The sequence below is a fragment of the Pteronotus mesoamericanus genome, unplaced genomic scaffold (genome assembly GCF_021234165.1).
Source record: "Pteronotus mesoamericanus isolate MK-2021 breed Mesoamerican mustached bat unplaced genomic scaffold, CSHL_Meso_final contig_226, whole genome shotgun sequence".
Lineage (NCBI taxonomy): Eukaryota > Metazoa > Chordata > Mammalia > Chiroptera > Mormoopidae > Pteronotus > Pteronotus mesoamericanus.
In genome coordinates, this window is record NW_026555093.1 from 542,367 (window position 1) to 568,260 (window position 25,894).

At 38.5% G+C, this 25,894-nt stretch overlaps 1 protein-coding gene across 1 annotated transcript in view; it reads left to right on the forward strand.

The window, feature by feature from the left end:
• BRCC3 (BRCA1/BRCA2-containing complex subunit 3) overlaps window positions 1-25,894 on the forward strand; it is a 69,957-nt gene that overhangs the window by 17,384 nt on the left and 26,679 nt on the right. Inside the window, exons 4-7 of the mRNA XM_054572244.1 lie at window positions 3,114-3,233; window positions 6,801-6,888; window positions 20,404-20,492; window positions 22,107-22,162. Of these exons, the coding sequence (XP_054428219.1) occupies window positions 3,114-3,233; window positions 6,801-6,888; window positions 20,404-20,492; window positions 22,107-22,162 (353 nt within the window). The remainder of the gene's footprint in view (window positions 1-3,113; window positions 3,234-6,800; window positions 6,889-20,403; window positions 20,493-22,106; window positions 22,163-25,894) is intronic.

Sequence of the window (25,894 nt, forward strand, 5' to 3'; positions counted from 1 at the left end):
AGCAGAGTCCAGTGTTTGCCACTGTCTTCTTTTTCTGGATCTGCCCCTGGTAATGTCAGATGGTGTTCTAGTGTAGCCCTGGGCAGCCTGATCATGAGTACAAGTGATCCACTTTCTGTGGCTGTCTCCTTCAGGCGTGGCTGGTTGCCGCTGTTCTGCCCTGCTGGCTTCCCATCAGCAAAGGCCCAAGAGTGGTTCATCTAATGTCCGAGAGCACTGCCGGTACCACCTCCCCCTACCTCCAGAGGGGGCCTCTGGTGCAATCGGGAGGGTAGAATCCCTGGGTCACCCCTCGGGGGTGCTGTTCAGTATTCATGGAAGGTGTTGGGAATGTTTCCCTGACCCCCTGCCACAAGCCTTGGTTAGTCCCAGATTATTTCCAGTAATGTATAGTTTCTGGTGAATTAGCTGTCCGTTTCCTGTGAGGGGCCAATATGTGTAAAAAGGGCCGCTCTGTATAAGAGCCGAGTCTGGGCGGGTTGTGCCTGTCTCTAATCGTTCTGCTCTGCTTGTTTCAGTGGATGAGGACCCGGGGAACCAGCATAGCTCGTAGTGTCTGACAGAAGTTCAGAAAGGGCCCTTCCAGAGCTGCTGCTGCTTTCCTCTGTGGGTATGGCTGAGCAGGGGGCTTCTGAGCCTGGCGTCACTGATCTGCAGAACCTGAAATCCTGCAGGTGGGGTTGGGCATGCCTGCCTGTGAGGGGACCTGCCTGGCTGAAATGAATCTCAGGGGTTCAGCTCCTGGCCATCCAGTTGCCAGCTTGCTGCTCTCGCAGGAGAGTCAGGCCTGAACTCTCCACTCTGCACAGCCCCTGCTTGCCAGCCATGCTGGGTCAGGTCCCACAGTCCCGTCAGTGTGACAGTTTTTGTTCTTCCTGTGCAGCTGGACTCAGTGGGACTGAACTGTGCTTTCACTTTTGTTTCTTTGTTGGCAGAGCCGCTGCCTGCATGCGTGTGAGCACAGGGTCCCTACCGAGTCTCATCTTAGCTCCGCTTTTAAGTCTCTATGTGGCCAACACACTGCAGCACAGCACTGGGTCAGTTCTCCACACGCTCCACCTCCCCAAAAGGGCAAAGTCTCTCTTGGTTAGGGCTGGCCACAGCCTGCCAAGTGCCTCCAACAGTTTTAGGAGATAGAGTTTCTCTTTGCAACTCTCCCAGTTGGAGCTACAGCTATGGACCTGCTGCTCGCTGTGTGTGTGTAGCCTAAGTCTCCCAGACTTTGTGTATCCTTCCAAGTCTCTTCTGGTCAGGGTTGGTAGTTTCCCTGTGTGGGACCAAGGGCCCTGCTCTGGGAGTCGGGGAGGGGATGGGGAGCCACTAAGCTGTGTTTTCTGTCTGTTCTCTCCTCTGCTGCAGGCACCTCGCACAGGGCATTTTCCCCCCAACTTATAAAATCCCTTACCAGGTGGTGCAAAGCATCCTCTGTACTCATTGGCTTCAAAAATTCCTATCAGCTGAGATTCTGTTGATTGTTCAGGTCACTTATTGGAAGATACGCCAAAAACCCATGCTGGGGGCACAAGCAAATGGGCTCAGCTTCCACCTACTCAGCCTCCATCTTCTGAATCCCCATTTTCTATATTGTGTACTCTGTGCCTGCCAGACACTGTAGAGTCACTGGGGTACAAACAATTAAAACACATTTCCTGCCCTTAGGACCTTACATTTTAATAGAGGAAGAAATTATGTCAACAAAGAGAATGCAAGGTGTAAAACCTCTAGCAAAGATATGTATTGGAATTATTTAATAATGTCATATGGTGAGGAGAATGATTCTTTGTAGTATGAGCATTTAAAGGCCTCATCAAAGGGAATTTAAATGCTATGAAAGAGTTCATCAGGTAGAAAAGGCATGAAAGGGGTCCATATTTCAGGCTCAATAGCCATATGAGTATAATGGCTGCTGTATTGCACTGTAGTAGGTCTATAGCTTACTCCAAAAGTCTCCTCTCAGATCTTACCCATGTCCCTGCAATGTCTGGCAATGCCACACCCATCTTTTCCCGTGTAACTTTTGAACCATCTCATTGTCCTGGTTTTGACTCCTCTGCCTTCCTGGCTCCTCTTGTACCCCATACAAAATGTGGGCATCCACTTGATTGAGGCCTGGACCTCTGCCCCCTCTCTCCACACACTTCCTTGTTTTTATTTACATCCTCTCATCCCAGATCAGCTCATCGGAAAACATGCTCATCTTCCTTCCTGATCCTTGCTAAACTTAGACCTGCCTTCTGTGTTTCACCATTTCAGCCTTGAAGAGTCATCCTTGACAATCTCCTGTCCTCTATCACCTGTAGTCCATAAGCTACCAAATCTTGCGGATTCTTCCTTTATAATGAATCTCAATTCTGTCTCTTTCATCTCTGCCATCCAATTAGTCCGGTACTTTATCCGGTACTATATTACTTCATATGCAGGCTATCTGAAATAATTTTACCCCATCCAGTTCATCCTGGAGATCATGGCTTGGCATTTGACGTCCTGCACATTTTTATCAATGCTTTAGCCTTCTTTCTTTGCCTTACTGTCTGCCATTCCATCTAAAGTTTTATATTAATATTTAAGTCAGTTGGCCAACTTGTCTCTCAAACATATTGCTAGTATCCATTTAGCATCTACAGAAATTCTATCTGCACACACTTACAACAGCAGTCAGGAAATAGATACATTCGTCTGCCTTTTCTATGAAGACTTTTTTTTCTAATTTAAGTGATTCCTTTCCCCTGAGCTTCTGTAGCATTAATTTACTACATTATTTTAGTGTCGTTTCATGTGTGATACTTGCTGCTCAACCAGACTGTTAGCATTTTGATTTGTATTCTTTTGTGTGACAGTGTCTTGCACATATTTATGAATCAAATGATTATTAGTTGATCATTTGAGAAGTCCTTCCTTGATCTAAATATTAGCTTTGGTATTTTTCTGTTTTGAAATGTATATGTTGAGTTTGAATGTCTTTTATTTGAAGCATTCCATTATCCATGAGAAAAATGTCGGTTTTCTGAAATGGAATCTTTAACCTGATAATGTAATACAATACAATTCTATAATTGCAGGGAGAGATATTACTGCAGAGACAGAAGTAAACATTTCTGTGGATTTTCCTTTAGGTCGACACCGTCAGAATTGTTCACATTCATTCTGTCATCATCTTGCGACGCTCTGATAAGAGGAAGGATCGAGTGGAAATTTCTCCAGAGCAGCTCTCTGCGGCCTCAACAGAGGCAGAGATATCCTTATTGGTTGATAAGAAGCTTATATGTGCTCTGGGGTTTCTAGGCCAGGTTCCTCTGTTTGTTACCTTAGCCTGCTTTAGCAGACTTCACAGGTTCTCTTCCTGGTGGCTCGGTCTCAGTTTACATATTTATCCCTTAGGTCCAATTGCTTGGTTACTCAGAATTTTTGCCCATTCCTTTTGATTCGATGAATTAGAAATTTCTAACATTCCAGCTCTTAAATATCAAAAGATCCCAAGGTCAAATCCTGTGACGATGAGCTCTGTGGGGAATCCCTTCCTCCTTCTTCCCACCACCTCTCAGTGCCCTCTACCCACCCCTGCCCCAAGTTGTCCTAGTACCATTTAATTTCTAGGCTTTTTACTATCTTGGTCTCTATCATTTGGAAAGATTACCTTTTGAGGCTGTGTCTAAAAAGGTGCAATGCTGAAAAGTGAATGCAACATTCCATGTTAAATACAACAAAAGAATGATCAAATGGGACATTTGCTTCCTATGATCTGGACTCCCTACGTCAGCTATAGCAAGTTAAATTTGCATCAGTAGTTTTAGTAATTTATCAGTCTTTTGTATTAAGTTAATCTTGTAGTCAATTTAAAAGTAACTTTTAAAAATAGGCAGTACATATGCATAGTATAAACTTTAAAAGGAACAAAAAGGTACACAAAATAAGTATTTATCTCCAACCTCTGTGCCCCAGTTTTCCCCATGGTCCTCCCTGGACATAACCAGGGTTATCAGGTTTTCATGTATCCTTATAGATAAACTCTGTGACTGTAGAAACATATGAGTATTTTATTTTTTTAGAAGTATTTAACATATTCTGCATTTCACAAATGTGTGCATGTGCCTGTAGGACCAGTTCCTAGAGGTGAAATTGCTGTTTCCCTGCACACTTATAAACTGTGCGTCCTCAAAGTTTTGTTTTTGTGCTACTAGGCCCTGGTAGATCAAAGTTTTTGATTGTTGCCAATCTGTAATTGTATCTTGTTTCTTGCAACTTTAAGTAGCATTTTAAAAATTGTGAGTAAATTTAATCAGCTTTTAATTTTTAAGGGCTATTTGTATTTTTCTCTGAAATATCTGCTTAATATCTTTACCCATTTTTCTGTTTATTTGGAAATCTTTTTCTTAATTTATGGGCACTCTGTATGTTAAGAAAATTAAACCTTTGTGATAAGGATAATGATTTTTCTCATCTTACTCGGGGTGTATGCGTTTTTTGTCCATATTGTTTTTGTATATTTATATAATCAGAGGTAGCAATTTGTTTTTGTAGCATGTACCTTTTTTAAAGCTCTTTATTTTGAAATAATTATAGATTCATTGGAAGTTACAGAGATAGTATAGAAAAGTCCCTGTACCCTTCCCCTGAGGGTTACATTTTATATAATATAGAAACCAGGAATTGACATTGATATAATGTGTTGTTCTAGGCCATTTTGTAACATGTATAGATATATGTAACCACCATAGCAGTCAAGATGTAGAACTATTCCATCACCATAAATACCTGCCTCATGCTCCTCCTGTATAGTCACACCTACCTCAACTCCTGGAAGTCACTAATCTGTTCTGTATCAGTATAATGTTGTAATTTCAAGAATGTTTGATAAATGGAATCATATAGTATATGACCTTTTAAGATTGGCTTTTTTCACTCTGCCTCTCCCCGAATTCTTACCCTTACCATACCAATCTGTTTTCCATCTCTTCATTAAGGACTGGATTTTCTTGTTTCTCTACATGTCTGGTAATTATAGGTCACATGCCACATATTATGGTTTTCTCTTGGGTGCTAGATATCTTTGTAGTTATTACTAGACATAATTTTTCAGCTTAGTTGTCAATGCTATTAAGTTATGCAGAATAGTTGGATCCTTTAGAGTCTGGCTCTCAAGATTTGCTGTGTGGGCCCTTTCAGAATGGGAGTCATTTTTGCCACACCCTACTGAGGCAAAACCCGTGGGCGCACCTTGCCTGATGCCTCCCAAATTGTGAGGTTTACCATCCTGGCCGGCGGGGACAGCCACTAGTCCCTGTCCTGCTTGAGCCCTGGGCGTGGTTACCTTTCATCCCTTCAGGTAGTTCTCACCCCCCACCCCCACCCCGCCTCTCCCCGGGCCTCATGCAGTTTCCTCACACGCTTGTGCTGCTCAGTGGCCTGTGGAATACTCCGAGGGGACCCTCTGGGATATGCAATGTTCCTGCCCTCTGCCTCTCTCTTCCCTGTGGTCCTCTACCTTGCAAACTCTACCTACTGGACTGTCTTAAACCCAGGGAACTGGTGAGCTCTACCTCGATTCCCCTCTCTGCTCTGTGGCCTGGAAGTTTTCTCAAGGGCTCATCTTGTTTGTTTCCCATTTACTGGCTTTCCTGTTTCATATAATACAATTTATTTGCTTATTTCAGGCAGGAGGATAAGTCCAGTCTATTTTATTCCATTTTAGCCAGAAGCAGAAAGCCCATTCATTGGTATTTAAACAAACAAAACAAACTTTGCCAAAATAAAATTCCCAGAAGATAATTGTATAAAAGATACTTACTATTGTGATTATATATTATAACTTCAAACTAAAACTAGGCCATTCCCAAAATGGGAGAGGGATGGCTGGACACATTGTTGCATGTTAATGTACTAAACTGACAATGAGTGTCTGTTAAGCACTTAACTGGGTGCCAGGCACCATGTAAACTAAACACCTTGCTTGGATTACTGCATTTACTCTTCACTGTTGTGTGAGCTGGATTTCCCCCTAGTCTGCAGCTGAAGAAGTGGGTTCAGAACACTTAAGTGATTTCTCTTGGCATTTGAAAATAAAAAAAAATTACTTAAAATACATTCTTTCTCAGGTTTAGTTGTATAGAAAGAATTATTGTGTTTTAATGTAACTTGCAGGGATGTGAGCCAGCATTTTACACTCGAGCAGCAGCAGTCTCAGTGCGCAGTAACGGAAAGGGACACCTCCTTATCTCTGAGTTGAGTATCTCAAGTTAGAGACTCAGAATTATGGGAAAATTTTATTTCTAGAACAAAGGAGGAAAATATTCCTTTGGGCGATATTTCCAGACAAATGGGGAGACCGAACTAGGTTTATTTGGTCTCTGAAACCACCATAGTTGCTCTTGTTGACATTGGGGGCCTGCCAGAGAGAAATCAAATTAATTTTTTAAATCTTGTAATTCTTTTTCAAAAATAAGAGTAGGATGGAACTAGAGAGAGGATAGAAGAATACTCAAGTTAATAATGTGACTTCCAAAGATTAAAAAAGTTTTTCAGGTAGCACACTGATAAGTGTTTGTGTGATCAAACATTAGCTAAATTGGATTAAGAGGATGTAACTATATATAATAATGGAAATCAAATGGGTTCCATTTTTCAAAAAGAAATACCTTTTTTTTCAATGGGAAATCTGGGAAATTGTGGGCATCAACCTTATTTCATTCTTTTGTTGACCTTATATTGTAAGTCATTTGTTTTAAACCTCAGGATACTTTCTGAGCCCTTATTAGCATCACAGATTTTGTTCCCACCAGTTGAAAATACCTTGACAGACACACAGGTTGGCTGAACTAACAGGTCGCCCCATGAGAGTTGTGGGCTGGTATCATTCCCATCCTCACATAACTGTTTGGCCTTCACATGTTGGTAAGTATCATGGGGTTGCAATGTTTATTGTTCTTAGAAATGAATACAGTTTTCCTTTTCCATGACATGGACTATGGTTGTTTTAAACCAAAATCTAATTCTTCTTAAACAGATGTCCTTAATTTTATTGTGCTATGTTTTAAAAGTGATGATTTATATCGTATTGATTGTTTTTAATAGAGATAAAATTTCAGCACTCTATTTTGACTATTTAGGAAATCAAGTCTAACTAAAGCCTTACAATTGGCTAATATAAAAAAGATGTAACTTTGCCCTGGCCAGTGTGGCTCAATCGGTTGATCCCTGACTGTCCTGCAAAGCCAAAGGTTAACAGTTCGATTCCCAGACACGGCACATGCCTGGGTTGTGGGCCAGGTCCTTGGCTTGGGTGTGTGCGCGAAAGGCAACCAATCAATGTTTCTCTTCTTCTCTTTCTCCCTCCCTTCCCCCTTCTCTAAAATAAATTAATAAAATCTTTTTAAAAAGGTAACTGAAAATTGGTGATTGCTGAATGTCACTGTCCAACACACCCCTGTGTGAAGGGTGAAATTTACAAAACTGATATTCACAATCTGTTTAACACACATTCCATCCTAGCTGCTGCAGCTCTCAGTCTATCTCCTTATCCCTCTAATCAGTATAATGTTACAAAATTACTTTCTCTCTTTTTATCTTTACCCCTTCCCTGAATCATGGTCATTTTTTGTTTCTACCTGACTCTCCTGAAGTAGAATAACTCTACTTGGGGAAAGGAAAATAACATTCTTGAGCATTTAACTATGTGCTACTGTTTTATGAATGTTTTCTTCTCTAATCCTCATGGTAACCTGTGAGTTAGAAATCTTTCCTCCTTGGACTGAGGATTAAATAGAGACTCATAGGGTTAACTAAGAGGCAGAGCTAAGGTTTGAACCCAGGTCTGTCTCCTAAGTCTGTGCTCTTTCCACTGTGATGTTCTGTTTCTAGTTATAGGGGCTTGAATTGATTGCAAATGCTATATTCATCTATGCTGTGATATGAATGCCAAAAAATCGATAGCAGTGCAGTCTCTGTCTTTAATTATAGATGAGTGGTTCTATATCTAGAGTGGTGATTCTCAATGTGGTGAGGGATACTTATCAGAATCACCTGGGAGAGCTTTTGTAAAATGTACTGTGCTAAATTAATTTTTTCCAACCTGGACATCCTGTAACAACCTCTGGGAGCAGGTCCTAGTTGGGTGTATCGTGAAAAAACTCCTCAAGGAATTCTGGTGCATAGTCTCAGTTAAATATTGATTTAGAATAAAGGAGGTAATGGACTTGCTCTGTTTCTTGCTGACAGAAACTTACACCTGACTGCTATAACATAACAGGGGCATGCCTAAGATATCCTATATTAACCAAAAATGTATTATCAAATAGTTTTTTCAATGGAAAAGTTTGAAACTAGAACTTGCAATAACAAGAGTAGAGGTATCTTTAACTTTTATTTTGACATAATTTGAGGGTTGAAGTTAATAAAATAGTACAAAAAATTCTTGAATACTCTCCCTAGATTTGCCAAATGTTAACATTTTACATTTGCTGTGTCATTCTCTCTTTCTACCATATCCATGTGTACATGTATGTGTGTGTATGTGCATCTGAGTACAATGTTTTCCTTGAAATATTTGAAAGTAAGTTGTAGACACTATTCTCCTTTACTCATATACTCATAAGTGTGAATTCCCTAAACACAAAGATATTCTCTTACATAACTATAGTATATTTATCAAAATTGAGAAATTAAGATTGATATAATACTATTATTTAAATTATTGACCTTATTTAAATTTCTGACCATCTTCACATTCTTTAGTTGGCTCACTAGTGTCCCAATAAAGGTTTCTTTTATAGCTATAAATTCATTTCTGTAAAACCTTAATATCATTGAATAAATTCAGTGTTTGATTGTACCTAACTTTTACTCAGTAATAAAAGCTGTTGTTTTCCTGCCACCATGAACACCAAAATCAGATTGGCCTCAGATTTCTCCTATGATAGTGTCATCAGCCAGAAAGAGTAAGTACCAACCACTAATAAAAGTGGAGTATATATTCCTGAGAAATTATTGGAGAGTACATTTCTGAACATTTATTGTCACTATGGTAATAAGTTAGAATTGAAAAGATGTAAAATTTTGTGGTTTTAGAAAAAATACCCCCCTAAGAACTTAGGGGAAAAAAAACCAGTATCAGTCTCTGAAGTTTAATACCCAAAAAGTGTTCATAATTCAAATAATGCTGAAATTTTCCTTTCATGGGATAGAAAAGCCAAGCCATTAAACAAGAACCTAAGGAATCATTTGCAGTGCAGCAGTGAGAGTAGTTAGGAAAACAAGGATACTGCAGAATGTAACTGAAAAAGAAATCAACTCTAAATTATGAAATGATTAAGGGGCCAAATGAAAATAATTCAACACAATGGATTTGGAGACCAGACATTGAGATCTTACCTGGAAACAATAATTCTTAATGGGATAAGCCAAAGGAACAAATAACAGAAACTGTAATAAAGGCTATACTCAAAGGCACTACTAAGAGTGTTAACTTTTTAAATTGCAAATAGAAAGTTCAGGGAGTTATCATACCATGAGGGTTGGGAACACCAGCTTTGGATTCTGTTAGGAAGTAGGTCTGTGTTAAATCTCATTTCAGTCACTTACTGTTTTTTTTTTTAATCCCAGTTCTTAATATTTTATTGTTTATGCTGTTACAGTTATCTCAATTTTCCCCTTTTGTACCCTTCCACCCATGTTCATGGGTCATGCATATATGTTCTTTTTTTTTTTTAAATTAATTTATTTACTTTTTAAATACATTTGTCTCTGCCTCCCCCCCACCTCTTTCTCTTGCCCCCTCCCTCCTTCCCTCCCTCAGCTCTTCCCCTTTGGTTGTGTCCATGAGTCCTTGCTATATGTTCCTTGACTTTCCCCTTCCCTTCCCTTTCCCTGCCCCCCCCCTTCCCTCTTGTCTCTGTTGATTTCTTTTCCTTTCAGTGTTGCTGGTCATATTTTCCTTGCATCTTTGCATTGTTGGTTAGGTTCCGCTTATAGGTGAGATCATATGGTATTTGTCTTTCGCCCCCTGGCTTATTTCACTTAGCATGATGCTCTCCAGTTCCATCCATGCTGTCGCAAAGTTTAGTACTTCATATATGTTCTTTGGGTACTCCCTTCACCTTCTTTCAACCAGTCTCCACTTCCCTCTCCCCTCTTACAGCTGTTAGTCTGTTCCATGTTTCAGTCACTTACTAGTTGAGAAGACCTTTTAATCTCTCTGTGGCATACGTTCCTTCCTGACAGAAATAGAAAACATATTAGCGGTCTCAGAGTTGTTAGGAGCAGTATATGAAATCTTATATGTGGCATTTTGTTCCATGCTTATCACAATACCAAAGATAGATACCAAAGCATTTATTTATAAAACTCTTAAAGACACAACACAGAGAGAGTATGATTAAATACCTGAGGTTGAAGGGCAGACAATATTTGAAGAATTAACAATAAGAATACATCATGTCTCTCAACTAGATCTCAAAATATTTGTGGTAATAAAACTATAGGTAGAACTAAAGAAAAAATAATCTCCCAACTAAGCTGGTGTTCACAATGAATAGATTGCTGTGGATTTCCAGAGCCTATGGGACTTTGTAGATAGAAAGATATAACTCACCTCCAACAGTTGTTCAAGAATTGAGTCAAAAGGGCCCAATATTAGCAAGCCTTGGGGAAAAAAATGAGTGATGCATAAAAACAGGTTGATTTAGGAGAATCAAGGTGGTAGAGGAGTGAGTGGAAGTCACACTGACCTCCTCCCAGGACCAACCTGGAATTACAACTAAATTGTGGAGAAATCACCTGGAACAAACAACTGAACAATAACAAGAGAGGAGCCTTATAACTTTGGACAGAAAGAAGAATCAGCTTTAGCACAACCTAACTGATAAGGAGTGCGGTAGAGACTCGAGAAGGTGGGCAGGGCGCCCACTGGTGGCAGCACCGGAAGGATATTGAAATGGACAGTGGGATCCCCCTGAGATGAGTGGGGTCTAAACCATAAATGGGGATCTCCAGCCTGCAGTACCAGAGCCCCAAAAGTACACAGATAACAGCCAGTTGCGAAAACCAGCACGGTTGCTCTCTGCGAGAGAGGCGGCTAGAGATGCAAAGAGCCTTTTAAAGGGTCAACATATAAATTTTTATTTTCAGCCACTTACCCTGGTCTCCAGCAGTGGTGGGGGCAGAGTGGGCCAGAGATGCCTGAGAAGAGACTGGGGAAGGAGGCTTTGAGGAGAGAACAGAGGGAATAGCCAGCATGATCCTGGTGCTGACTCGTCCCCCACATGGCACTAGCCATCTTGCTCGGGCAGACCACTCCCCTGAGCCGCAACAGCATGAGAGGACCCAATAACTCCACCCCCAGGAGGGACTCTGCCCTGCCCTGTAGTCTCCCTAAGCTGGCCTGCTGAGTGCAGAGTGACTAGATTAACAGCTGAAGGGGACAGCCACAGACAGTGGATTCATGGAAGTCTCGAACAGAATGCCTAAGGTCAGACAAGGTGAACATCTGACATCATCAGAGTCAGATCCAGAAAGAAAAAACAGCAGTCTTCTACCATAGAAGCTCACACAACAAAGTCAGGAAATCAAGACAGATCAATTTAAGAAGCAGAAGCAAAAAAGAAGAGTCTCACAAATAATGGGAAGACAAAGAAACACTCCCCAGGGATACCAGAAGGAGAAGAGGATGAGGAAGGGATAGATAACCTGTTTGAAAAAGTCATGATGGAAAACTTCCCTCATTGGAGGAGAGAAAAGGTCACACAAGTGACAAGAGTACAGGAAGCACAGAGGGTCCCATTCAAGAGGAACCCCATGAGGCCCACTCCAAGACACATCATCATTAAAATGGCAAATATCAAAGACAAGCAGAGAATCTTAAAGCAAGCAAGGGAGAAAGAGGTAGTAACATGTAAGGGAGCCCCAATACGACTAGCAGCTGACTTCTCAAGAGAAACACTACAAGCCAGAAGGGAATGTCAAGAAATATTCGAAGTCACAAAAAGCAAAGGCCTGCAGCCAAGACTTCTCTACCCAGCAAGGCTCTCAGTTAAAATGGAAGGCGAAATAAGAAATTTCCCAGACAAAAGAAGGCTAAAAGAATACACCTCCACCAAACCAGCATTGCAAGATATGCTAAAGGGACCACTTTAAGAAGATGAAGAAAGACAGTCTATGAATATCCAGTTCCTTTCCCAGTCACCAATACTGTATACTACCAACATTTTTAATACTTACTAGTCTGATTGTGACAATGATGTGTTGTTACTTTATTATTTGTTGAAACTAAACCTGTTTTGTATATTTCTTGCCTATTTCTATTATTTTTAAAAGCTTTATATGACTTTTTGGCATTCTTCATCCATGTTTTGATTAAAGGTTGGTAGAATTTTTTCCCTAAAAAAAAGCAACTATTAACCCTTTTTTTAGATGTGTTGCAAATACTTTCCTATTCTATTACTTTTCCTTTAACTTTTTAATATGTATATTACTATATAGTCTTAAATGTTTAATGTAGTCTTATTGTCAATATTTTACTTTACAGCCTCTGGGTTTGAATATTTTACTTCAGGGTAAGAAAAATATTATTGTGTATTTTCTCCTAAAACTCCTTAGATTTTACATATTGATTTTTAACTCACCTGAATATTTTTTGTATGATGTGTGAAATAGGACTCTGTATTTGTTTTATTTCAAGTAATAGTGGCCCATGCACCTTATTTTTTGAATAAGACTTATTTTCCCCATTGATTTAAATATCAATTTAATCATATATTACAGTTTTAGGCAGATAAATACATTTGTTTCTAGAATGCTCAATTTTATTTCATTGATCTATTTGATTATATCTGTGCTGGTGTCATGTTTTAATTGTTGAGTTTATCATGGATTTAAAATTTTTAATATTTTAAAGTGGATTTTGATATTTTAAATTAATAAAATATGCATTTAAAAATAAAAGAAAGAAGAAACTCCTTCCTTTTGCGACAACATGGATGGAACTGGAGAATATTAAGCCAAGTGAAATAAGCCAATCAGTGAAAGAAAAATATGATATGACCTCACCTGTAAATGGAATCTATTCAACAAAATAAACTAATGAACAAAGTAAACCACAGGCATGGAAACATGGAGGAGACTGACAGTGACCAGAGGGGATGGGGAAGGAGGACAACGGTGGAAAGAAGGAGAAGGGGCTGGACAAAGAACATGTATGAATGCCCCAGGGACATGGACGACAGAGTGGGAATTGACTCTGGGAGTGGGGGGATGAGTGGAAGAGGGCAAAGGCGGAAAAATTGAGACAACTGTAATAGAATAAACATAATTTAAAAATTAAGGAAAAAAATACAGTCTACCTCATATCAAAAGCTTATGTACTATTAATCCATTATTAATTATTAAATTCTCAGAAACCTTAAAAAAGGTTGACTTAAAGTATGTACAGTAAGTATATTTAATAGGAAAATAATCCCAAGCTATGTTAAAAAATGACAAGTGAGAAGGAGTAAATTTTTTTTCCATTAAAGAAAAGTGGGGAAGGAGAGCGATGTGACAGTGATGTGTATTTGTGTGTGTGTAACAAAAATTTGTAATGCTTTTTATGATAAGGTAATTAGTAGAATTAGGTTAAGTTCCAATGGGTTGAGTAAGACAGTGTTTTCAACATATTTTAAAAGGATTATTGAATAAATGATTATTCAACAAATTTATTGGATACCTTTATGGAATAATACAGTAATGGTTTCTGCTGTTTTGGAACTTATGATTTGGACTTTATGATTTTGTGGGGAAGAAAAACACAGTACTAAGGGGAAAACAAAGGGTAACAACAAAAAAGAAGAAATAGAACATTTGTACCAACAATTTAAACAGGGCAAACACCTATAAAAATAAAGCCTCAAGATTAAGAAATATACACAATAATATACCATTAATGATAAGCTATAAGCCTAAAAACTTGAACAAAACATAACAGGCTAGGATAAACTATAAGGAGAAAATAAAAGCAGCAGTTACATTATTAGCAAAAGAGTGAGAGAAGACAGACCACTCTGTAATGAAAAGCACAGTAAATAATGAGAGTAACAATGTTAAATTATGTTCCCTACCATAGAAATAAAATATGCAAAGGACAAAGTTTTCCATGTAAGGAATGGAAAGGAAACTATCCCTTCCTTTAAGAGTATAAAGTGAGTTTTGCCCTGGTTGGTACAGCTTGGTGGATTGAGCACTGGTTTATGAACCAAAGGATAGTCAGTTTGATTCCCAGTCAGGGCACGTGCCTGGGTTGCAGGCCAGGTCCCCAGTAGGGCGCGTGCAAGAGGCAACCACACATTGATGTTTCCTTCTCTTCCTTCCCCTCTCTCTGAAAATAAATAAAATCTTTAAATAAATAAATAGGGTTTTTTTTTTTGTTTTGTTTGGGGTTAGGATTTCCAAAGGCAAGGGTAATGTAGGTCAAGCAGACACACTAAGACTTTAAAACTTGTAACAGACTGACAGCTGTCAGAAAGGAAATGGGGTGGAGCAGACTGGATGCAAGAATATGAAGAAATTAGCCAAAGATCATATGCATAGCCCATGGACACAGACAACTGTGAGGGCCAAAGTGAAGGGAGTGTGGGGTTTGGGTGGAGGTGGGCGAAGGAGGGGAAAATGGGGGACATCTGCAGTAGTGTCAACAATAAAAAAATAAAAACATACAACAAAGGAAATCATACTTACAGAAAAATTGCAAGAATAGTATAAAGAACCAGATTCAACCATTGTTAACCTTTTGCAAATTTGCATTATTATTTTTTCTCTGTATACCCCCAACTCACACACTATTTGAAAATAACTTATTCCTCAAGAACAAGGATGTTCACATTCATAACCACAGTGCAGTTATTAAAATCAGGAAAATTGTTACACTTTCCTTTGTAATGTACCAAATTTATTCAAATTTTGCCATTTGTCCCAATTTTGTTCTTTATAACAATTTTTCCTTTCCAGTCCAGGGTCCAATTTGAGATCATGCATGTCATTTAGTTTCAGGATATTTTAGTCTCAAGTATGGATTTTCTCTCATTCTGAAAGCTCTAAACTCCCCACTTACTCCTTTCCTTTTAGCAGATAACACCCTTCCTACTTTAAAAGAACAAACAGAACAATTAAAAAGGAATTTTCTCCATTTTTCTTTACTCACTTATTACTGTACCCATATTCTCCTCCTCTCTCGTTACAATAAAGAATGTATCCTTTTCTCTAGGCTAATACCCATCTATCCACTCCTGCTCTCAATTTTTGCCTCTCATGTTCTCAAGAACCTTTACTGTTCATTGTACTTCTCTCTGTTACATTTGTATCCTTTTCTGCTGTGCTGGATTCTACCCATAATTTATTTGTTCCTTCAACAAATAAGTTAGTGTCTGCTATGTGTCTGGCCCTCGTCAAGGTGCTGCGGATAAAGCAGTGAAAGAGAGTAATAAGGTCTCTACCCTCATGGAGCTTTCAAACATGCTCATACCTCTCATGTCAAGGAAAACACAACTAAAAACTTTTCCCAGTCACACTTCCCCTTCAAGTACATACTGTCTTTCTCCTCACCTTCATAGGCAAACTCAAAGAGATACCTACACTCACACTTTCTCACCATTTGCCCGCACTCCTCACCCCACTCTAGACTGGCTTCTAGCCTATCGCTCTGTTGAAGTGGATCTTGCTAAAGTCACCTGTGACATCCATGTTGAAAATCTAGTGAACATTTCAAGTATCTTATGTAGCTTTTGACACTGTAATTATGCTCTACTTCTTGAAACACTTCTGGAGTGATCATGAAGAGTGTGTGGCTCTTAAGGGAAGAAACTAAAGTGAGGCTCAGAGTTGAAATGTCCAAAACCAGGCAGCTAAGTAAGCGGTAGAACCAGTATCTGAACTGAAGTTTGTAAGACTCAGCGGCCTAGGCATTTTACAGCATCTTACTTTGATCCGACATACAAGTGATGGTGCCTTTGTTGGATCATGGTAGTGTTTCAGGAGGGAATGCTATTTATGAAAACAGGAAATGGAGGAAGCATAGGTTTGGTGATAGTGAAAGAGTTGAGTTATATCATACCCACGCAATTAAATTACCTGAATTTTACATATATATATGGTTTGCAAAAGTGAAAGGGAGGCGATTCAAATAATGCAGGCTATTTCATAAAACTCATGAGACTTGACACTATTTTAAAATTACTCTTATATTCATCTGTTGTCACTGTAAATGCATATTAAGGAGAAATGTGCCTGTAGTTACATTCCTAATTTTGAGACCTGCTAAATTCTTTCATACAGAGTGAGGTGATAGTCACAGCTATAAATAGTGAGGTTGTGACTTAATTTATCACCAAAGTTAGTGGGTCAGATCAGCCTCCCATGACAGATACAGGCTGCAACTTTAATTAAGCAGTTTTCTACAACCAATCATTTTAACAAATTAACATTTTTCCAAAACAAGCATTCTGTTCTAGAGAAGTCAATACTCCTTAGAATCATTATAAACAAATTCTTGGGTATTATTATACATTTGTAATGCCTTTCTTAGCAAACAGACTTAGGTGGAAACTCTATTAGGACAAAGTATAGAATAAGTGAATGCTAAACTGAAATTTTACTGTAACATAATGGCTATCTCAGGGCTTGTATTTTTTATATTTATTGATTTCTTTAGAGAGAGGAAAGGAAAGAAAGCAAAATATTGATTTATTCTACTTACTTGTGCATCCATTGGTTGCTTCTTGTATGTGTCCTGATGGGGGATCAAACCCGGAACCTTGGCACGTTGGGACAACGCTCTAACCAACTGAGCTACCCAGTCAGGGCCTCAGGGCATGTATTTTTATAGCACTTGTGTATATTGTCTCCCATTCTTTTAAAATTCTTTATTGCCAACTGTGTGGATGTGGTTTCTGTTTTAGGGAAATTTTTAGTTGAGAGCAAATGAAAAAAATACTGTGTTTACATTATTCTACTCGTACCAGGAAATGGGAGGTGGTGTGAGTCTTTTATCCCTTTAGACTGCTTTATTGTCCTATACTTCTCAGTGATGTTCTCTGTGAACATCTCAGAATATGTCTCTAGTGTTTACAAACAAATACTTTTCATATAATGTTGCCTCTAAATGAAAGTGAACTATGGCATATAGTATTCAACTGATGAAATAGTGATCTGCTCTAATGATGAAAGAAAAACTGGACAATGCAGTTGCAGAATGTTCTCTTGGGTGGTGCTTATTTAGACTAAACTATAGCTTATGGATTTGGCATTTTAGGAGGTCAGTTAGAAGTAATTAAGGTAACTGAGGAAAATCATGTAAAGCGGGATAAGGGACACAGAAAGTGCCTGTGTGGTGGGGGTGAGGTTTACATTTTAAGTAGTATGATTAAGTCTCATGGAGAGGCTAACAGCTGAGCAAAAATATGAAGGAAGTGAAGGAGTTGTCCATGCAAATATCTGGGGGAAGTGTGTTCCAGTCAGAGGGGAATAGCCAGTGCAAAGGCCCTGAGGAGCAGTGCCTGAAGTGTATGAGGAAAAGCAAGGAGACCAGTGTGGCTGGAGCTGAATGACAATGAGGGAGAGTGATAGAAAATGAGGGCAGGTAGGTAATGGGTGCAGCAGGAAATGTGTGGGCAATTGTAGGACATGGTGTATTCTAACTTTTAAGTGAGGTTGAGTGAAGGAGGGCTCTGTTCTGCACAGTCTCTCCAGGTTGCCGCGGATGAGGAAATAAACTGTACCAGACACAATTTGCCTTTCAGGAGAGGGGGTGGCAATTCCCTCTAGCAGAGAAATGCTGCGAGCCCTTCCCTTAAAGTGGCTTTTATTGAGAATGATATGCACAGGGGTACACAGCATGCATACAAAGCCTATCAATCTACATCAAAAAGGCTATAGATAATAAATTGAAGAAATACAGAGGTTTGTCTTAAATCAAGGTCTGTCAGACAAGTTGGTGCCAGGTGCCCATTAAGGCAGTTTTCGGGGCTCAGAAATTATCTCCTTGTGGTGAAGTAGAACACCTGTTTTTTTCCATATCAGGGCAGTGTGAAGCAGAGCAAGCTTCAGTAATTAGGTTGTATTTTTTAGGCCAGATTTCCCAGGAGACCCTCGGTGTTCGTCTTGGTCCATGTGCCTCCCAGCATTCCTGGCATTCCAGTCGAGGCTTACAGGCAGGGGGCCTAGCTCGCACGGGGCTACAATTCCTGATGCCACACAAAGTGGTCCCCAACAGTTGGAAGCCATTGCAGTTTTCAGCAGAGGCATGGCATGATCTGGCTTAACTTTTGAAAGGATCACTGGATACTGGGTTAAGAACAGACTATAGGATGATAATAGGCTGTTGCAGTGATCCAAGATAGAAGCGATGGTGGCTTTGTTGAATCATGGTAGTAGTTGAGGTGGTGGTAAGAAGTGATCAAGTTCTGGTTATGTTTTGAAGGTAGAACTAACAGGATGATGAATTGGTTATAGGGTATGAGAGAGGAATCAAAAAGGTGCGCAAGTTTTTTTAGCTTCCACACTTAGAAGGTTGGAGTTGCTGCTGATTAATATGGGGAAGCTTTGGGAGGTATTAGATTTTGTGGGGGAAATCAAGTATTTGGCTTCTGGACATGTTGAGTTTCAAATGCCCATTAGGCAAGTGATACTCACCTAGGCTGGCATTGGTTTGTGAGCTATCCGATCAATGATATAAGGAGCTTAATACTGAACATAGGTCCTCTATGACACTAAGCACATAGTGTCATTTTTTTCCCTTAAGACTTTACCAATGAAGGAAGCAGTGCATTAATTTGCATTCCAGCTCAAGCTCTTGTCTCCTTGTGAACAGGTAACAAATAGTTCACGGACCTGCTATTCTGAGTATCACTGTATTCAGACAACCAAGTCAAATTGTCAGGTAGACAACTGATATACAATTCTGGAGTTTGGGATAGAAGATGGGACTAGAGTTTATTGGGTGAGTTGGGAGTAGCTAGTGTAAAGATGAGATATGAAACCATGGAACTGGATGACATCCACCAAGGAATGAGTATAGCTAGAGAAGAGAGAAGGACTGAAGACTTACTTCTTGGTATGCCAATATTTCGGGAGTGGGAAGAGGGGAAGGATCCAGCAAAAAAGACTGGGAAAGATTAGCAACGAAGTTAGGATAGATGGGAAAAGTGGGAGTGTGAGGCCAAGTGAAGACAGTTTCAAGGAGGAAGCAATCAGGTAAATTCAGGACCAAGAATAGATCATTGGTGATCTTGCCAAAAGCAATTTGGGTGGGATGGTATGGACAGTAATCCTTTTCAGACTCAGTAATTCTTCAATAATGGTTGTGGATGAAATGGAATGGAAAGAATGCTTATAAAGTACCTTTGATGTGCTAGGCATTGTGCTAAAAACTCTTGCAATTTTTAAAATACAAAACTCTGTGAGAGTAGGGGTGATGTATATCCCTATTTAACTAATGAGGAAATAGACTTAGAGGTATTAAGATTTTCACCAAGGTTTTATAGCAGTATGTAGATTGTTTATACAATGCTTTTCATTTTCAGCAACAGTTTCAGTATTTCCTTCATATTCATTGCTAGGTATTGTTTGGTCTCACTCTTTACTTAGGAAGACATCAGGGAGAAGTCCCAATCCAGATTAAAAGGTTTAAGTGCAAAAGAATGTTTAAGAACATATTGCCAAACAAAGTGAGCGTAAGTCACTGGACAAAACCATGCACTACAGTGTTTTGTTATAATACCTGGTCTTTAATATCCTTCATATTAACAATGATCTGAAGACTTCAGATCTTTATATTTTGCCTCTTTTCAGTCTTTGCTAATCTTTTAACTAATCCTTTCAAATGTTATTATTTGGTGCCTGTTTATCATTCCCTTTTCAAAAATTGCATAAGCATATTGTGAGATTTTTATTTCTGCTCCTTGGAATGTTGAATTTAATTCTATTGCAATCACTTTTATACATTGGTTTCCTCTATAAGAATTTCCTCTGTAATAGTTCTATACTTCATTCTTTAGTATAAAGTCTAATATATTTACTTCCCTAGACACTGTCCATCAAAAGGTTTATTCTAGGAAATCTTTTTGTCTCCTTACAATACCGTCCTTTCTCTTTGAGTCCCCTGGAAGAAATGATAGAGTTTTGGGGGCTAATTGAAGTTTTCCATTTTTCTCTTTCTATGGTACATTTCATAGAAGGGCTAGTGTTGGGCTAGGTGGTCTAGAGTTATTAATAAGTTTTGTTATTTAATTGCAGGCCTCCCATAGTATTCCTCTAACCTAGTGAAATATTTATATTTTGACAGTCATATTATGTCCTGAGAATATATCCCTTTCTGCCTATAGAATCTGAATCCTGGGAGGATTATATACCACACAGTTTATTGACAGCAGATTTTATTTTTATTTACAGATGTTCGCACACAAGCCATGTACCAGATGATGGATCAAGGCTTTGTAGGACTTATTTTTTCCTGTTTCATAGAAGATAAAAACACAAAGGTATTGTGTGTGCACACATATGCACATGTGTATCATGAGTGTGTGTTTATACACACACAGAATAGAGAAAAATCTTTTTGCAATTTTAATACAGTGGCCAGGAAAGGTTTCAGTGAGAAAAGTCATTGAGTCAGGACCTGAAGAAAGTGAGGGAGCAAGTCTTGTGGATGTCTTGGGGGAAGAGCATTCCAGGCAGAGGAAGTAGCCAGTGCAAAGACTCTGAGGTGAGTGTGCCATGTTCAGGGGACATCAAGGAAGCCAGTGCGGCTGCAGCAGAGTGAGGAAGACCGTGACCATGTGTCCCTCTGACCAGTTTGCCTCTGTTAGTCCCAGTTTTACCCAGTTATCCCAGTCTCCTGTTCAGTTAATTCAGTTCCTGGAAGTGTCCTGGTTTGTACGATCACTCATTCGGTCATGCTACATGGAGGTGTGAAAGATAACTGGGGCCAGATATTGTAAGGCCTTGACTTTGACTCTGAGTTGAGAAGCCACTAGAGCAGCGGTTTTCAACCTTTTTCATCTCATGGCACATATAAATTAATTACTAAAATTCTGCGGCACACCAGTTGAAAATTGCTGGGCTAGAAGGTGATTTTGTTTTAATGGGATCTTTCTGGTTACTGTGTTGATAATACACTGGACGCGAGGTGGGGTTGGGAGCATGGGGAGGGAGGTGGTATGAAGTCCATGGTATACCTGAAGGCAGTTAGGAAGATACTACAGTAGTCTAGAAAGAGATTTGATTGCAGTGGTAGGAGTGGAGGCAATGAGAAGTGGCTGGATTCTGCATATATTTTGATTGCTACTAATAGTAACAAGTGCTTCCACTTATCGCCTGTTGTATGGTGCATACTTATAAGGTGTTTTACATAAGTATGCTCTAACTCTGACAACAAGCCTATGAGGATTATTATTATCTTTATTTTATGGATGAGCAAACTGAAGCTCAGAGATGTTAACTCAATCAATGGCTGGTCTTGCCTTTCTCTATTTAGAGTGCTGCTTTTTGAATTTTATGTTCATGTCAAGAGATTTTGTATATGTCACTTGAAACAAAAAGAAAATTTCTTTTTAACATTGTAGGTATGAATTTTGCCAAGAATACCAAGTGTGTTCTATCATTTAGTACATAAGTTATATTCTCAGAATCCGTGTTAACAATTATTACTCTTCACAAAATCACTTTACCACAGACACTGAAGTTCAGTATTTTGAACTTCATACTTCGTATGAAGTACTTTTCGTTTTGTAATCATAAATTTATTTGTTGTTATTATAAATAGTTGTTGAATAAGTCTGTCAGCTTCCAACAAAGCAGTTTGAATACTCTGGATCTTAGTTCCCTGGTTCTCATGTTTGTGAATAGTTCTCTGCTGTCACGTGAGCAGATACTTGATTGTGGCCATTTCATGTTTAGTTATATAATACTTCTTACAGAAACTGATTTATGGCATATTCCATGTTTGTAATCTCTTAACCTTCCACTTTCAGAATGGCCTTTGAGTTTTAGGTTACAGTCTACTAAATTGCTGTACATTTTTCAAAATTAATCTTTCTCTGTGTGACCTTTCTTTTTTTCTTATTTACTTGTTTTTTTTTTTTTTTTTTTTGTAGACTGGCCGGGTACTCTACACTTGCTTTCAATCCATTCAGGCCCAAAAGAGCTCAGAGTAAGTATGACAGACATGTATGTATGTATTGGTGGGTTAATCTAGTCCTGGAACTGGATTGTTTTGTATCATTTTATTTCTCTCACTGGTAAGACACTAAGAATCCTATAGTATACTTATACCCATTAACATGGAAGTTTGAATCTTTATAACATCTTGGATATGGGGGACATAGAGAGCTGGGATCATATAAGCAGCCTTTTAATTGCAATTATATCATCACAACCCAGTCCCGCGTTTCCTTTCTTGCGGTTATTCTGAACTGAGTTGCAGTGCTACTTTTCCTTTTTTCTGTTGAATTATAAAACAAAGACTGAGTATGCAGAGCACTATAGATTTGTATAGACTATTGTTTTTGCTGTTCCATAAACTTGATTTTAGAATTACGGTATCACATTCAAATGTTCTCATAGGTTAGTTTCCTCATTCAAATTCAATTCAACCTAAATTAGACAATCTTGATTTAATATATACTATATGCTAAGCATTATGGTAGGCACTGAGGATGCAAAGATGAAAGCCAAATTCATTATCCATTTGGGGAACATAAGCAAAGACTGTCTTACATTTTTTTATAATTGTTAATTTATTATTATAGCATTGTAGCATTGTTTGAAATAGCAGTAAACTGAAGAAAACAGATGTCTGTCAGTATAGACTGATTAAATAAAGTATGTTGTATCCAAATAATGGATTAATATGTAGTCATTAAAAAAATATGAGGAAGCTTGATAGTAATACAGAAATATCTCCAAGATTCATTTGTTAAATAAAAAAGATGAGGTGCAAGAATATTATATATAGCATGCTACCATTCATGTAGGAATATGGAAGAAAATATATACATGAACATACCAGCACACTTGCTTATAGATACATAGAATGTAAGAAAGGAAACACCATAGAGAGAGGAAGTGGGATGAGGAAGTAGAGGGTATGGAGACTTCATTTTATCCTTTATATAGCTTTGGGATGTTGAACCATACAAAAGTGTTGATTCATTATGTAACAGTAATTCTAAAATGTTCATCAAAGTAATAGATGCACATGCGTAAAAATATCGAATGGTACAGGACTTAAAATAGCCCCAGCCAAAAGAAACCACTTCTTTCTCCTAATTCTGATTTTGGTTCTGATGTTTACTTTGATATCTCTAAATAATACACTTTTTAAAAGGTTTTATTTATTTATTTTTAGAGAGGGAAAGGGAGGGAGAGAAACATCAATGTGTGGTTGCCTCTTACGCTGCCCCCACCAGGGGGACCTGGCCTGCAACCCAGGCACATGCCCTAGATCAGGAATCAAACTGGCAACCCCCTGGTTCACAGGCTGGTGCTCAATCCACTTAGCCCTACCAGCCAGGGCTAAATAATATACTTTTGATACTCTTTCTTTTTTTTTAAAGATTTTATTTAGTTATTTTTATTTTTTCCTTTTTTTATTTATAAATCATGTTTGTTCTGTTACAGTTGTCTCAATTTTTACCCCTTGACCCTCCTCCACCCATCCCACCCTGACCCCCAATTCACACAGTCAATTCCCACTCTGTTGTCCATGTCCATGGGTCTTTCATACATGTTCTTTGTCTAGTCCCTTCTCCTTCTTTCCACCATTGTCCTCTTTCCCCCTCCCCTCTGGTCACTTTCAGTCTGCTCCATGTTTCCGTGCCTGTGGTTTATGTTGTTCGTTAGTTTATTTTGCTGAATAGAGTCCACTTATAGGTGAGATCATATCATATTTGTCTTTCATCAACTGGCTTATTTCACTTAGCTTAATATTCTCCAGTTCCATCCATGTTGTCACAAAAGGTAGGAGTTCCATCTTTCTCTCTCTTTCTTTCTTAAATGCAGATTGATTTTATTTATATTTTTAGATGTCAGTTTATTATAAAATATTTTAAAAATTTAAAACCACTATAAAGTCTCAGCAATTAAACCAACATGACATCAGCACAGAAATAATCAACTAGATCAATGAGCATTATAGAGACAAATGTATATATCTAACAATATGATTAAGTTCATATTTCAAATCAATGGGTAAAATAAGGGTTACTCAACAAATAAGGTGTATGGCCCACTATTACTTGAAATACAACAAATATAGAGCCCTATTTCACACATTATACAAGAAATACTCAGGTGAGTTAAAAATCAATATGTAGAATCTAAGGAGTTTTAGAAGAAAATAGAACTAATATTTTTCATCACCTGAAGTAAAATATTCAAACCCAGAAGTTATAAAGTAAATTTTAACTATATAGTAATATACATATAAAAAATGTTAAAGGACGAGGAATAGAATAGAAAAGTATTTGCAACACATCTAAAACATGGTTAATAGGGTGTTTTTTTTTTTTAGGGAAAAAAGTTCTACAAACCTTTAATCAATAAATGGATAAAGAATACCAAAAAGTCATTTAAAGCTTCTTTTTAAAAAAAAGTAATAGAAATAGGCAAGAAATATACCGGAACAGGTTTAGTTTCAAGAAATAGTAAAGGAACAATTAAAATAACATCATTGTCACAATCAGATTAATGAGCATTAAAAATATGGGTAATATCAAGTATTGTCAACTCTGAAAGGAACTGGGTGTTCATTGAAACTTTTTCTTCATCTTAAATCAGTCCCTTTAGCATATTTTGCAGTGCTGGTTTGGTGGAGGTATAGTCTTTTAGCCTTCTTTTGTCTGGGAAACTTCGTATTTCGCCTTCCATTTTAATTGAGAGCCTTGCTAAGTAGAGCAGTCTTGGCTGCAGGCCTTTGCTTTTCATGACTTGGAATATTTCTTGACACTCCCTTCTGGCTTGCAGGGTTTCTATTGAGGAGTCAGCTGCTAGTCGTATTGGGGCTCCCTTACATGTTACTACCTCTTTCTCCCTTGCTTGCTTTAAGATTCTCTGCTTGTCTTTGATATTTGCCATTTTAATGATGATGTGTCTTGGAGTGGGCCTCATTGGGTTCCTCTTGAATGGGACCCTCTGTGCTTCCTGGACTTGTGTGACTTTTTCTCTCCTCCAATGAGGGAAGTTTTCCATCATGACTTTTTCAAACAGGTTCTCTATCCCTTCCTCATCCTCTTCTCCTTCTGGTATCCCTATTATATGGATATTATTACAGTTCAGGTTGTCCTGCATTTCCCTTAATGCCTCTTCATGCTTTTTGAGTCTTTTTTCATTTTCTTGCTCTTTCTGGGAGCTTTTTTCTATCTTGTCCTCCAGCTCGCTGATTCGGTCCTCAGCTTCATCTAGCCTGCTTTTGATTCCTTCTACTGTGTTCTTCAATTCAGAAATTGTATTCTTCATTTCCTCTTGCCTCTTATTGATAGTTTCTATGTCCTTTTTCATGCTGATATAGTTTGCAGTAAGTTCCTTGTAATTTTCCTCTAGTTTTTGGTAATTCTCTCTGAGCTCACCGAGCTCATTGAGCTTCCTTAGAACTGTTGTTTGGAACTCAATACTTGATAGTTTACTTGCCTCTCTTTCATTTGGTTCTCCTTCTGGGGATTGCTCCTTTCCCTTCGAGTAGGGCGTATTTCTTTGTTTTCCCATTATTTTTGAGGCTCTTCTCTTTTCCTTCTGCTTCTTAAGTTGATCTGTCTTGATCTCCTGACTTTGTGGTGTGAACTTCTGTGGTAGGAGACTGCTGTTTTTACTTTCTGGATCTGCCTCTGATGATGTCAGATGTTGACCCTGGCTGACCTTCGGTAGTCTGTTACAGACTTCCATGAAT